The sequence below is a fragment of the Danio aesculapii genome, chromosome 23, assembly GCF_903798145.1.
Source record: "Danio aesculapii chromosome 23, fDanAes4.1, whole genome shotgun sequence".
NCBI classification, from domain to species: domain Eukaryota; kingdom Metazoa; phylum Chordata; class Actinopteri; order Cypriniformes; family Danionidae; genus Danio; species Danio aesculapii.
The window spans coordinates 48,784,341-48,798,301 of record NC_079457.1 but is presented as its reverse complement, the minus strand read 5'-3'; the positions used below and the strand labels follow the sequence as shown (position 1 = coordinate 48,798,301).

Genomic DNA, 13,961 nt, shown 5'->3' with positions numbered 1-13,961 from the left:
ATGGCCTCAGCACGGTGGGCGGGGACTCAATTCGCGCGGTGATTGGCTGAGAGCGCGCTGCCATTCGAGTCAATTTAAATATGTTAGATAAGATAAACATTGCTGGAGGTAAACATGACGTGTTGTTCGTTACACACAGAGTTTCACACATTTGTATGCGATTAAATATTGAAAAACCAAGACTACTAGTGGAAATGTTTCACAGAGAGTCCATATTGTCTTCACCAGTTGGGTAAGCTGCTTAATTACTTCATTACATCATTAAAATTGTATTTAAATTACTTATTGAGTAACTAAGTAACATTAGAGACAGAGAAGCTAAAACAAAGTATGAAGCATTATGTAAATTATATTTGGTTAATTACTTTTTTAAATTATTTTATATACATTTATATTTTACCCCGGCAACTGTTTATACTTTGATTGTATACTTTTAATATACTTTTGTCTCATATTTTATTTTGTTTTATTTTTTAGATTGTTGTTAGATGTATATGTTTGTAAGTTTGTGCATATTACACAATAAAAAAATTTAATATAATGAATATATTGAGTAACCAAGTAACTTTTCAGACTAGAAAAGCAATTAAATTACTTTACTCAATGCTAATTATAATCCAAATTGTAACTTTTAATTCTTTTAATTTCGAGTCAAACGGTACCTCTTCATTTTATTTAAAAATAACACTTAAAATGTATTTAATAGCCTCACTGTCAGGATCAAGAAACCCACTTCAGATGATCTGAGTGGTCATAAAGCAATGGACATGGATGCTCACCAATGTTAAAGTGGATTGTGGGATTTAAACAGTGCTCAGAGAATACTGAGAGGCGAGATTGGAGTAAAGTTGGTTTTATATTTGCACATTCACACGTTCACCTTCTTGATATAATGTCAGAAAGGTATTATTTACAAACTAAATAGGAAAATCATATCACTTACATGTGATTTCAGACACAATATTGAAAGTAGTGTGGTAATTATAATTAATCTGTATTAGCCTTTTTAAATTCTGCTTCACTGTTTTATTGAACGCCAACATCTGAATGTGTAAATATAAAACCAACTTTACCTCAATAAACGAGTGGATATTTGAGCTTCTGCTGTCTATCAGCTGAAATAAGGCTTCATTCTTGACATTTTCACCCACAGAACTGACACTAACTGGACTCAGACTATCCTTTGTAAACTCTAGAGGTGGTTGTGTGTGAAAACCTGAGTAGATCAGCAGTTTCTGAAATACCATAGACAAGACTGGCACTAACAGCCATGCCATGGTCTAAGTCAAGTTTTGACCAAGTCAACTTGACGGCATCAAATGTTTTAAAAGATTAGTTCAGTTCCAAGATGAACATTTCCCTCATGATCTCCTCACCCGCTTGTCATCCAATATGTTGAATAATGCAGAATAATGTTATTAAGGGCAGCACGGTGGTGCAGTGGGTAGCACGTTTGCCTCGTCTGGGTCAGTTGGCGTTTCTGTGTGGAGTTTGCATGTTCTCCCCGTGTTGGTGTGGGTTTCCTCTGGGTGCTCCGGTTTCTCCCACAAGTCCAAAGACACGCGGTATTGGGGAATTGGGTATGCTAAATTGCCTGTAGTGTTTGTGTGTGAATGAGTGTGTATGGATGTTTCCCAGTGATAGGTTGCAGCTGGAAAGGCATCCGCTGTGTAAAACATGTGCTGGATAAATTGGTGGTTCAGTCTGCTGTGGTGACCCCAGAATAATAAAGGGACTAAGCTGAAAAGAAAGTGAATGAATGAATATTATTGAGTCTAAAAGGTCTTACTGATTCCTTTAGGGCAGGACTATTAGTCATTTGGGGCGGTGCTATCAGTCCTTTAGGGTGGAGCTATCAGTCATTTAGGGCGGGACAATCAGTTATTTCGAGCGGGACTATCAGTCCTTTAGGGTGGGCCTATCAGTCCTTTGGGGCGGTGCTATTAGTCATTTAGGGCAGGACTATCAATCCTTTAGGGTGGGGCTATCAGTCCTTTAGGGTGGGGCTATCAGTCCTTTAGGGTGGGACCATCAGACATTTAGAGCGGGACTATCAGTCATTTAGGGTGGGGCTATCAGTCCTTTAGGGTAGGGCTATCAGTCCTTTGGGGTGGTACAATCAGTCCTTTGGGGTGGAGCTATCAGTCCTTTAAGGTGGGACCATCAGTCATTTAGAGTGGGACTAAGAGTCCTTTAGGGTGGGGCTATCAATCCTTTGGGGCAGGACTGTCAGTCATTTAAGGTGGGGCTATTAGTTATTAGGGCAAGGATCAGTCCTTTAGGGAGGGGCTATCAGTCCTTTGGGGTGCAGCTATCAGTCCTTTAGGGCAGGACTATCAGTGCTTTAGGGCAGGACTATCAATGCTTTAGGGCAGGACTATCAATGCTTTAGGGCGGGATTATCAGTCATTTAGGGGGGCTATCAGTCCTTAGAGGGCAAAGCAATCAGTTCTTTTGGGCGGGGCTATCACTCTTTTAGGGTGGAACTATCAGTCATTTAGGGTGGGGCTGTCATTCCTTTGGGGCGGCGCTATCAGTTCTTTAGGGTGGAGCTATCAGTCATTTAGGGCAAGGATCAGTCCTTTAGGGTGGGGCTGTCAGTGTGTGTTTTGTTTCTGCTCTGAATTAGTCCATTCGTTAATTTTCCTTAATTTTGTTTGCAACGCCAGTCTTTCAACAATCCGTTTACAAAGTATGAAATCCTGCACCGCCCTACTTTTGTTTCTCATTTCAGGATTGTTTCATGTGGATGTACAATTTTAGTATAGAAAAGGACAATCCTAACTTCTGCAACTTTAAACTACAAAAGCTTGTGTCAGTAGGACCAATGCAAGATGAGCATCTTCATTTAAATATATTAGAAAATCATTTTACCCTTAATTCTCTAACTGGGGTTGTTTAGGGCTCTTTGAAGCTGCATTTAATCTGCAATATTGAAGCTCAAACCCCTGTGAGACACAGAAGTCCAAGATATATTTTCCTAAAAATACTTGGTATATTAAAATCGAATGACAAGGGGGTGATCAGATTATCAGGACATTTTTAATATGTGACCTAATCCTTTACTGCATTCAATTACTGTCATCCTCTTGTCTGATTAACAAATCAAAGTTAACAAGCAGCTTTAGGAGTACATCTCATGTGTGTGCATATAAACAACTGAAACTATTGCTGCCATTACTGCTCGGATTCAGGTCCTGTCTGAAATGGTGCATTTGACGCATACTTGCATAAGCACTAGTGTGTGTGTGTGTGTGTGTGTGTGTGTGTGTATGTGTGTGAAGTAGGGTGACCCAATTTACCATCTCAGGTTGTACACCACTGCCTTACTACATGTAGACAGTATATGCTCTGTACGGAGTATGTAGTACTCATTTATAATACACCAGTACATCAGATGAATAATTGATCTGTAAACCCATTATAAACGGTTGCATCATGAGACAAAAACAACATCAGCATGAACATTTCAAATCAGGTTTTCTGTAAGTTTTATTTCTAAATGCAAATGATTAAAAAAACAGACTGTATGCTTTAAATAAACCAGTATCGCTAAATGGTTTGGATCCCTAATGTACAGCCCAGAATCCTTTGAGACATCAGCTATAAAAAAGGAAGAAGAAAAAGCCTGAAGCGGGAGGTTAAACACAATACAGCCCCCTTCAGAGATCAGTGTGTGCTTTAGCGGAGCCGGGCAGATACTACACGCATTTACAATGAAAACACACACACACACACGCTCATTTGACACAAACATTCATATTCTCACATATACAAACATACATGCCATCTGTCCAAGACACAAAACAGTCGCTGTAAGAAGAGACGCTCAGAGAACCTTTCAGTCTGGGTGTTTAAAAATGATACCGATAATAATTATAATAAAAAAGTGGCGGGCGAGGATGAGAAACATCACATTTCCTATCTATAAAGTCCATTTATAAATTCAATTATCAATTTATTTTTGCTTTACGTGACCAGAAAACTCTTTTTGTGATGACGAGAGCTGACATCATCTCATTTCTGCAGTCTTTTTTTTTCCCCCCATTGGTCTCTGGTGTTTTTTTCTGGCGCGTCGCTCTATATCGTGACTGCACTGGGACACAAATGCTTGGCTCGTCCCGTCCAAGTCTCCTGGGCTTTTGACTGACATCTTTAATCTTATAACAGCAGGCAGCCGCTCTTTTTACCACGTTTCCTGGCTTGCAGCGCAGCCCTGGTGGCCATTTCAAAGACATCCCTCACGCCATCTTTTGTTTTGGCCGAACACTCTAGATAACCAAAGGCATTGATTCGGTTGGCCATGTCTCGCCCTTCCTCTGGCTTCACAGGCTCCTGCATGTAGAAATATTACAAGGCTGTTATTACAAGCATAACTAGTCAATATCAAACCAATGCACATCATATATAACATATATATAACCCTAGTGTGCTGTTGGGGATGTTTTCATCCACTCTGGGCTGATTTTGAGTCTTAATTTGGCCACAGCTTTGTCTGTGTTTCAGCAAATGGGATGGTTTTTGCTGACAAATTTTATTTTGACACATATTTGGGGAAAATACACTCCATTGGCTTCCATTATAATCACAATTTTTGATTGTAAAGCCATGACAGCATATAATCATGCATTCTTGATTGCTGCTGGTTTTCCCTGTTGGAAAGAGGGAACAATTGTAGTATTTTTACTATTGCAGTGCAGCTGCAGTGCAAAAAACCCCTAGTTTCTGCCTTCTACATGCGTGTGTGTGAGAAATATTACAAGGCTAATATTACAAGCAGGGCCAAAACACTAGTCAATATCAAATCTATGCATGTTATATTGATCCTTGTGCACTGTTGGGTTGTTTTCATCCACTCTGGGGTGATTTTGAGATTTAATTTGATAATTTAATCATTTCAAATCTTATTTTAACACATATTTTGGGAAAATGCTTTAAAAATTTTCAGAACCTTCACAATACACCCAAATGTACGGCCTTTTGGTTATGTTGGTGGCTGTTTTTACCCCATTGCCATCCATTATAGTCAAAAAACAAATTTATTGCAAAGCCGTGACAGCATATGATTGTTGGTGGTTTTTCTTGTTGGGAAGAGTTAACATTTGTCATTTTTACTGTTGATCATCGGTTACAGTGCAAAAAAAGGCCATCTATATATATGTGTGTGTGTGTGTGTGTGTGTGTGAAATATTACAAGGTTATTAACACAAGCATGGCCAAAAGACTAGTCAAAATCAAATCAATGCACATTATAATAAAGTCATAGTAATTGTGGTCACTAGGGGGAGTTCATTCACAACAAACAAAAGTGTAGTTTGATGCAGGGTTTCTGCAGGTTTCACAAAGTCAAATTTCAGATTTTAAGACATGTTCAGACTTATACAGGGCCAAACACTGTAGAATGTAGTAAAGAATATAGTAAAGGCAAAAATAAATAAAACAAGAAGTGAAATTCCTTGCCTGTTTCATTTTGGCAAGTTCTCTTCGTGTGTGCTCATCGTTTCGGAGATCCTTTTTGTTACCCACAAGGATGATGGGAACATTCGGACAGAAATGCTTCACCTCTGGTGTCCATTTTTCTGGAATATTTTCTGTGAGACAATGAAAAAGATGGATGGGGAGCATTTTCATTATTCACATTTCAATAAACTCATCAACCTTATTTTAAGATTATGTCAATGCATCATTTAAGCACAGAGTAAAACATTTCACATTGCTTAATTTACTGTACAATCTTAATGGTGCACTTCTTCAGTTTCTCAATATTCAAATGAAGCATTTTAATTTTTCAGTGTTTGTGTGTGTTTTGAAGAAGAGACCTGAGGCCTGTTGCACAAAATGAGTTGAATAAACTTCGGTTGCAGAGTAAATATTAGGGATGACAAAACCAAACTGGTTAATATCAGGATAAGTGGTTTTACAATGCTTCATACAAACATTCTCTGTTAACTCTGGGTTTAATATAGTGTAGTTCCTCCTCAATACAGCTTCAGTTGGATTTGGGAATGACAGACACAAGTCCTGCACAGTGGCCAGAGGGATTCATGAGCCGTTCTTCTTCAGAATAGTGTTCAGGTCACTACGTGATGCTGCTGGAGGAAAACATTTCCTGACTCGCTCCTCCAAAACACCCCAAAGTGCCTAATAATGTTTGGATCTGGGTACTGTGCAGGCCATGGTAGATGTCTTCACTTTCATGTTCATCAAACCACTCTGTTTCCAGTCTTGCTGTGTGTGTATTGCTGTAGTATCATCCTGGTACACGGCACCGCCTTCAGGATACAATGTTTGACCCATTGGGACATATGGTCCAGAATGGTTGGGTAGTCCTTGGCAGTGACCCACTTCCCATCTAGCACAAGTATTGACCTAGGGAACGCCATGATATTGCAGCCCAAACCATCACTGCTCCACCCCCATGCTTCACTCTGGGCATAAAGGGTGGTGGGATGATCCTTTGGGGCTTCTCCACACTGTATCTCTCCTGGATGTGGGAAAGACAGTGAAGGTGGACTCATCAGATTACAATACATCTTTCACATTGTCCACAGCTCAAGATTTTCACCGCTGGCACCTCTGAATCCGGTATTTGGCATTGGCACGAGTGAGCAGAGGTTTGTCTACAGCAGCCGGTCATGCATATTGACCCTGTGGAACTCCAGACCAACAGTTTTGGTGGAAACAGACACATTTAATCCTGCAGCGAGTTGGGCAGCTGTGGTCTGATGTTTTTTGGACACAATCGGAGTTAGCGATGGCTTTCAGACAGCTTCCTCTTCCATCCACAGTTACTCCTGTTGGACATGGTTCTTCTTCTTGGTGGTTTGCTGACATTACTCTGGATACCGTGGCTCTTGATCATCACCAAGACTTGCTGTCTTGCTCACAGATGCACCAGTGAGACGCGTACTAATTTATCCTTGTGTGCATTGCAATATTCCAAGCAATACTGTGGCATTACACTAAATTGGCCAGTGTTACAGTTTCATTGTCCAAACCCTGTATGCCAGTGTTCTCACATCTGATTGGTCCAGTTTGGGTTTGCGGTCTCTAATGATGTGTTCACACAGGGCGTCAGCTTTAAAGCTTCACTGCCGTTATGGTGACAACAGCCAATCATATCCAGCTTGGACCGTAACACAAAATAGCACAGAAATAGTTATAGTGTTTAAAGATGTATATAAAGATTAGCCATAGCACTAAATGATTACCTTTTTCCAGTTTATGGTGATTATCATCCATGATAAGCTTTTCCCAACCCACCTTGATGTGCCAGAGTCTGCTCAAACTAAACTAGCTTCCCGAATGAACCAAACAGATTGGATTTGTCTGGATTTTTCACCTCTAAATAATTTCTTCAGTTCGTCATGTAAAATGGAGGTGTTTATGTTGAAGTCTCACCCAAGCTATCAGGACTGTCGATGGAAAAGCACATGAGAATGACATCTGTGTCAGGATAGGAGAGGGGTCTTAACCGATCATAGTCCTCCTGTCCAGCAGTATCCCATAAGGCAAGCTCTACCTGAATGAAGAAAGACGAATTATTTGATTAGTTCAACAACATTCTAAACTCTTCACAACATATGTGGCACAAGTACATATCGTGAACCATAGATTTGTGTCTCATCTGTGCATTTAAGCTCATATCCATACTAACTGGGCTTTGACACCGAAAGTGGCGAGAGCATCAAAGTCACTCCTTTTCAATGGGTGATAAGTGGCGAGGAGTGGCGCGGTGTGTATTCGCTAGTGTGGGCATCGAGGAGAGTTGAAATCAAGTCAGCTTTATGGTAATGAGCTATGATGTGGTTCAGCGGCAACCAATCGGAATGAAGAAGTCCACAGCTTGGGAGGATTCCAGAGAACACAGTTCTGTGAGCTTTATGGCCCGTTTCAACTGAGTGGTACGGTACAGTTCGGTTTGGTGCGCTTTTATGGCCGTTTGCACTGTCAAAATTCGTACCGAACCAAACCGTACCGTACCACTTTTACGGCACCCTTTCCAAAGGGTACCAAACACGAGAAAGGGTACCAAAAGGCGGAGCCACACGCACAGCTGAACGTCATTGGTTTACAGAGATACGTCATTCGCTTACGCAACAAGCCAGAATGAAAACAAAAAACCCGCCATGTTTATAATACACAGCCGAGAAGATTACAGCGGAATTATAAATACATATAATAACGAGCCATGGTCGATCTGGGCTCAAACAAACCTTGTCGTCGTCTGGATGAACAGCCACAAAGCCAAGAAGAAGAGCAGATTTACCCTGTGCCCCGTAGTTTTTTACGAGTCAGCATATTTTGTGTTGTTTTGAACCTAAATACGAGCGAAATGTCTGCTATATGTAGTTCTTCTGTAGTTGGTAACATATCGGAGACTGTAAGGGGCTGTATGTGTTTATGTATGTTCATTTATTTCGTTATTTTATTTAATTACAGACATTACAGTAGGCTGTTTTGCACAGTCATTGATTTGCAGTTATAATCAACTCATGTTCCTAGAAAAGTTAGTAATAAACATTTCTACACAAGTATTTGTGTGTATAAAGCATCTGTTTCGAGAGAAGTGCTTCTCATATGATATGTGAATGACCCGTACAGCTTTATTGTAGACATTTCCTCGAGTGAGAATGACGTCAACTGAAATTTTCTGTCATACACCACACCCACCAAAAGGGTACCCTTGTTAGTGGAAACGCAAGCCTGATAAAGGTGATCCGTACCGACCCGAACCGTACCGTACCGCAGTGGTTCCCAAACTGGGGGTCGCGACCCCTGCGGGGGTCGCAGAATAATTTCAAGGGGTCGCGAGAGTTATTTCAAAATTGTGTAATTTTCAGTGATTATAATAAATATTTTTCAGTATTACAAGTGAAAGCTAATATTTTCAGATTTTTAAAAAGATATTACTGATTCATAAAGTATTTAGGACACATTCGGGCAGAATGCATCTTTGTACTTGGAACGCAGCGCTCAGGAACAGTTTAAAACTGTTGTCATGTCAACTTGCCGCAGTAAACAAAGCCTTCAACGCTTGCCCCGCCTTCGCGCTCTTCTTATTAGCCCACTGCTCTAAGAACTGAACACGAATGATTGGTTAAAATCAGCTGTCAATCACTCAGTCAACGCCTCCTGTCTTCAGATGACAGGAGCTACAACCGCCAAAATGTAAAGCGCTGAAGACGAGAGAATGAAAACAACACTGACAGATTTTGTCTTAGAAACACCTAAAGCTACAAATATTGGCACATCTGATTACTGATCATGTGCTGAATGTTAATCCACCAGCTATACTTATTGAAGAGTGGATAAAAGACCTCAATTGGCTTCAAGTCTGCTATGAAAATAACTAGCATTCACTGTAAAGTCTGTGGGATATCTTTTGGGATATCCGTCCGTGTATCTTTTGGTCACTCAATTATGTTATAAAAATGTCTTTTCTTGTGATAACGGGATTTCATTAAGACATATTTTCCTCACACATGCATATTTATTTTTTTGCTTGTTAGTTTTGATTAGTGTTGATTTTCAAATGCAATAAATCTGTTTATAAAACTTGTAACAGTGCGATAATTGGTGGGAGCCACTATATTTTGGCTGGTGCGTCTACATTTTTAAAGTTAGGAGCACCAGTACTACCAAGCAAAAATGTTAATTTCGAGCCCTGTAATCTATAGTAAATATAGTTAAAATATTGTGAACAGCTTAAAAAAAAAGCTATTTTTATTGTTTGTATATGCTTTGGTAGTGGGGGGTCGCGAGTTCTTGACGATCTTACAATGGGGGTCGCGGGTTTAAAAGTTTGAGAACCACTGCCGTACCGTACCAGTCAGTGGAAACGAGCCATAAGTTCCCACCACAGTCGTTTCCAAGGGGTTGATTATTGCGGCTGTCGGATTAACAATTATGTACAATGTTTTCTTACAGGGACATACATTTAAAGTTAGCCATGAGCATTAATGTTTTAAATTTTTTTCTTAAAAAAAAGTGGAAATCTCATGCTAACTATAACAACCACAATATTTCAGACATATGGACACATATTGGATAAAATGGAGCAGACAACTTGATCTTCCATTGAATTTGATAAAAAGGGCGCCACATTATCACAGTAGAAAGCATGTTTTTAAGCGGGAATGTAACCAATTTGCGAGATCGATGCAGCGTGTTTTGATGCTCTCTCCATGAAGCTGTGAAGGCAGACAGGGTTTTCGCCAGGGCAGCCAGAGCAAACACATTTTCTTACCACCTTTAGTGTGAACACACAGTAATACATTTTCAATTAAAAATACATATCTTTCATGTCCTTGCTCAATGTAAATGTTGTGCACAAAACAATCAGAACCTCCTAGGTGCTGGTGCTTTATTCATCCTAAGTACGCTACATCTCGTATCCACCTTCTTTGTGAACAGGCTGCTTCCTTTAAGTCCCGTCTTGATTTTCTGGTTGTTATACTATAGCCAGGGGCGTAGCGGACATTTTAAAAGTAGGGGGGGGGGGGGGCTGTATGAGATCATATGTTCATATAGTTATTAATCACCTGTTTCTAAATGGTCTGTCTCTAAAAGCGAGGGGGACGGATCCTCCCCGTCCCCCCTGGTTGCTACGCCCCTGACTATAGCCATCTATCAGAATTGCTTTATATTGTAACATATTTAGTCCACTACATAGACTGCAAGTACAACTAAATGTATTAATCCATGTGCATAATTTAGCTAGAACCAGAATTAGAACAAAAACTAAATCAATATTTCCAGGCTCATTGTGAGAGTGTGTTTATGTTAAGCCTTTAATTGTATTTTAAGGTGACACAGACATTTTGATGGTCTCAAGTTTAATAATCAATAATTTAAGTTTAGCATGTGTGCAATTCATTGGAGTAAAGTTGGCTTTATAGTCGCACATTCAGACCTTCTCCTTAATATTGTAATGTTAGAAAAGTAATGTTTGCAAACTCTAAACAGGTAAATCATATGATCAGCGAAAGACCACCAACGTACAACGTTGCTGACAGTCAGTGAACTAGTGCTAATGTAGTCTTGAAGTCATTCTTACATGTGATTTCAGACACAATATTCAAAGTAGCAGTAAACAATATATAGGGACTGTGTCGTCACTGTTAGTAAACGAATGAATGCGCGAATATAAAGCCAACTTTACCCCAGAGCGCCAGTGTCCCAAAAACACACATGGAAAATCAACATTTCATACCTGTTTTGAATCAACCTCAATATCTGCAACATAGTTCTCGAAAACTGTGGGCACGTAGACTTCAGGAAACTGGTCTTTACTGAAAACTATGAGCAAACAGGTCTTTCCACAGGCTCCATCACCAACTATGACAAGCTTCTTTCGAATGGCAGCCATCTGAAGAGGACGGAGAGAACAAACATCATGAGTTAAAAAAGGGATAACATATGGATGAGGCATTCTGAGTAACAAACATCAATGTGTTTACAAGATAGATAGATAGATAGATAGATAGATAGATAGATAGATAGATAGATAGATAGATAGATAGATAGATAGATAGATAGATAGATAGATAGACAGAGACAAATATACAGATAGACAGACAGACAGATAGATAGATAGACAGATATACAGACAGACAGATAGATAGATAGATAGATAGATAGATAGATAGATAGATAGATAGATAGATAGATAGATAGATAGATAGATAGATAGATAGATAGATAGACAAATATACAGATATACAGACAGATAGATAGACAGATATACAGACAGACAGACAGATAGATAGATAGACAAATATACAGACAGACAGACAGATAGACAAATATATAGATATACAGACAGACAGACAGACAGACAGACAGACAGACAGATAGATAGATAGATAGATAGATAGATAGATAGATAGATAGATAGATAGATAGATAGATAGATACACAAATATACAGACAGACAGACAAATATACAGATATACAGATAGATAGATATACAGATAGATAGATAGATAGACAGACAGACAGACAGACAATTTTTGAAGTGCTCTGTGAATCATTTCTACAGTAAACATGAACCGGAAACACATCTGCGGAAGTATCTTTTAACCGGAAGTTGCAGTGTGTCTGTGTCGCTATGTGAGGGGAAAAGAGAAATAAAAACAAAACTTTACGCAAATATTCACCTGACGATAAAGGACATAACAACAAAACACCACATAAGCGATCGTTTAAGTGCACTGTTGCGTGTAAAGGTCGATATATTGATGATTAAAAAACCCGTCATGTCGAGAGGCCTGTGCCACCGCGCCCCACCATCAAAACATTCACACAAATAACATCAAAATACGACAAAAAACATCATCAACGGGCAAACTTTCTGATCGAAAACTGGAAATAGCTTTTAGGAGAATGTATTAAATACATTCAAAGGCAAATATTGTTAATACATCTAATTAAAAAAAAATCACAACAGGGACAGCTGGTTAGCAATTTGCGTTAACGTTAGCCTACGTGTATCACAAAGAAACTCTTTTAAATAAACTTTACATTAAGTAAACCCGCAAAACTAACATATACAAGTACAAAAGATTTCAGTGCACAGCTAGAGATCTGTCTCACTATAACACTTGTGGAAAACTAAACGCGAAGCACAATCTTTGCGAACAAATTAAGACTAACGTAACGTTAAACTGAATAAAAAGAAAAATAATATGCGCTTTATCGACTGAAATACCGAGTTTAACACATGTCAGAAGACTTTAAAGACTGGATTAATCTAAATCTGTTTATATTTTCGACTTAAATCATCTTATTAAACTATAGGGCAGTTTAAACGCATGTAAAAGCCGTTTTAAGTCATATTAACTTAAATCGTGATCATATTAAGTAGTTGTTCTAACTATCTATCCCGAATCATCAACATAAATGGTGAAACTCGTGTGATAAAAACACATATTTACAGTCACTGTGAGTTTCAGGCCGTTAAACACGGAGGAAATAGTACAATCACTGAAAATAAACGCGATCTCGGGGTTTTGTCAGCAAACATGATATTTCATTTAGTTTCTGGGGTTCATATATTTACAGAAAACATCTGAAATAGTTACCGTTGTCTTTTTGTTGTGCTGCAGGGCAGTAGCGGCTTTCCTGTCTTTTCCTGACTGGTTTTAAAGTCCGCCCATCTTCAGTTCTGCCACGAAACAACACCCGCCCATATCATATACAGTAAACCACTATTCTGACCATATTATTATTATCATCACTAGACTTACTGTAAGATTATTTACTGACCCAACTCATACTTTCATTACCAGTCCAGCTGTATGATTCATTATAGAGCAGCTATACGAGAATGCGGACTTTATTAATTAATTTATTTATTTATTCATTCATTATTCTTTGTATTTATTCTTTTATTTATTTATTCGATTTGATTCATTTATCTTTTTATTTATACTATTTTATTTATTCGTTTTTTTATTAATATTATATTTATTATATTAGATTTATTCATTTATTGGTTTATTTATTTATTATTTTATTCTATTTGATTTGATTTATTCGTTTAATATTTTATTAATTTATTTGTATTTTTTTGCATTAGATTGATATTTTTTCTTTTCTTAATTTTTAATCTTTTATTATTCTATTTGGTTTATTCATTTAATATTTTATTTATTTACTCTTGTATTTATTTAATTAATTAATTATTTATTCTGTTTGTATTTAAACATGATTAACTTTATCCTTTCGTGAATTAAAAAGGTTGGTGTACACACACACACACACACACACGCACACACACACACACACACACTTACAATATGTTTAATTTAATATTCAAATACATCATAATATGTACGGAAATTATGGTTAAAAGACAAAAAAAGGGTTTGAAACAACAAAAGGGACTATTTTAGTGTTTGAATTTTAAGAAAATTAAGCAAAGATGATGATTATAGACTGCTACGATTTACAGAATA

The 13,961-nt window shown here is 38.2% G+C and overlaps 1 protein-coding gene across 1 annotated transcript; it reads right to left on the bottom strand.

Annotated features, from left to right (window-relative positions):
- Positions 1–3,474: 3,474 nt before the first annotated feature.
- rhoac (ras homolog gene family, member Ac) lies at positions 3,475–13,186 on the bottom strand. Its single transcript, XM_056448939.1, has 5 exons — positions 13,086–13,186; positions 11,216–11,371; positions 7,402–7,522; positions 5,461–5,591; positions 3,475–4,335 (listed from the first exon to the last, which is right to left on the bottom strand). Exons 2-5 carry the CDS (start codon positions 11,369–11,371, stop codon positions 4,162–4,164), a joined length of 582 nt encoding a protein of 193 aa, XP_056304914.1. The 5' UTR covers positions 13,086–13,186; the 3' UTR covers positions 3,475–4,161.
- Between the last annotated feature and the right edge of the window lie 775 nt (positions 13,187–13,961).

What these genes read in the sequence shown, in the direction of transcription:
- rhoac (XM_056448939.1), bottom strand. Translation starts at nt 11,371, where the DNA reads ATGGCTGCCATTCGAAAGAAGCTTGTCATAGTTGGTGATGGAGCCTGT. An exon ending in TTGAGGTTGATTCAAAACAG is followed by an intron (nt 7,523 to 11,215) that starts GTATGAAATGTT and finishes TTCTTCATTCAG; the next exon opens with GTAGAGCTTGCCTTATGGGA. An exon ending in CGACAGTCCTGATAGCTTGG is followed by an intron (nt 5,592 to 7,401) that starts GTGAGACTTCAA and finishes ATTGTCTCACAG; the next exon opens with AAAATATTCCAGAAAAATGG.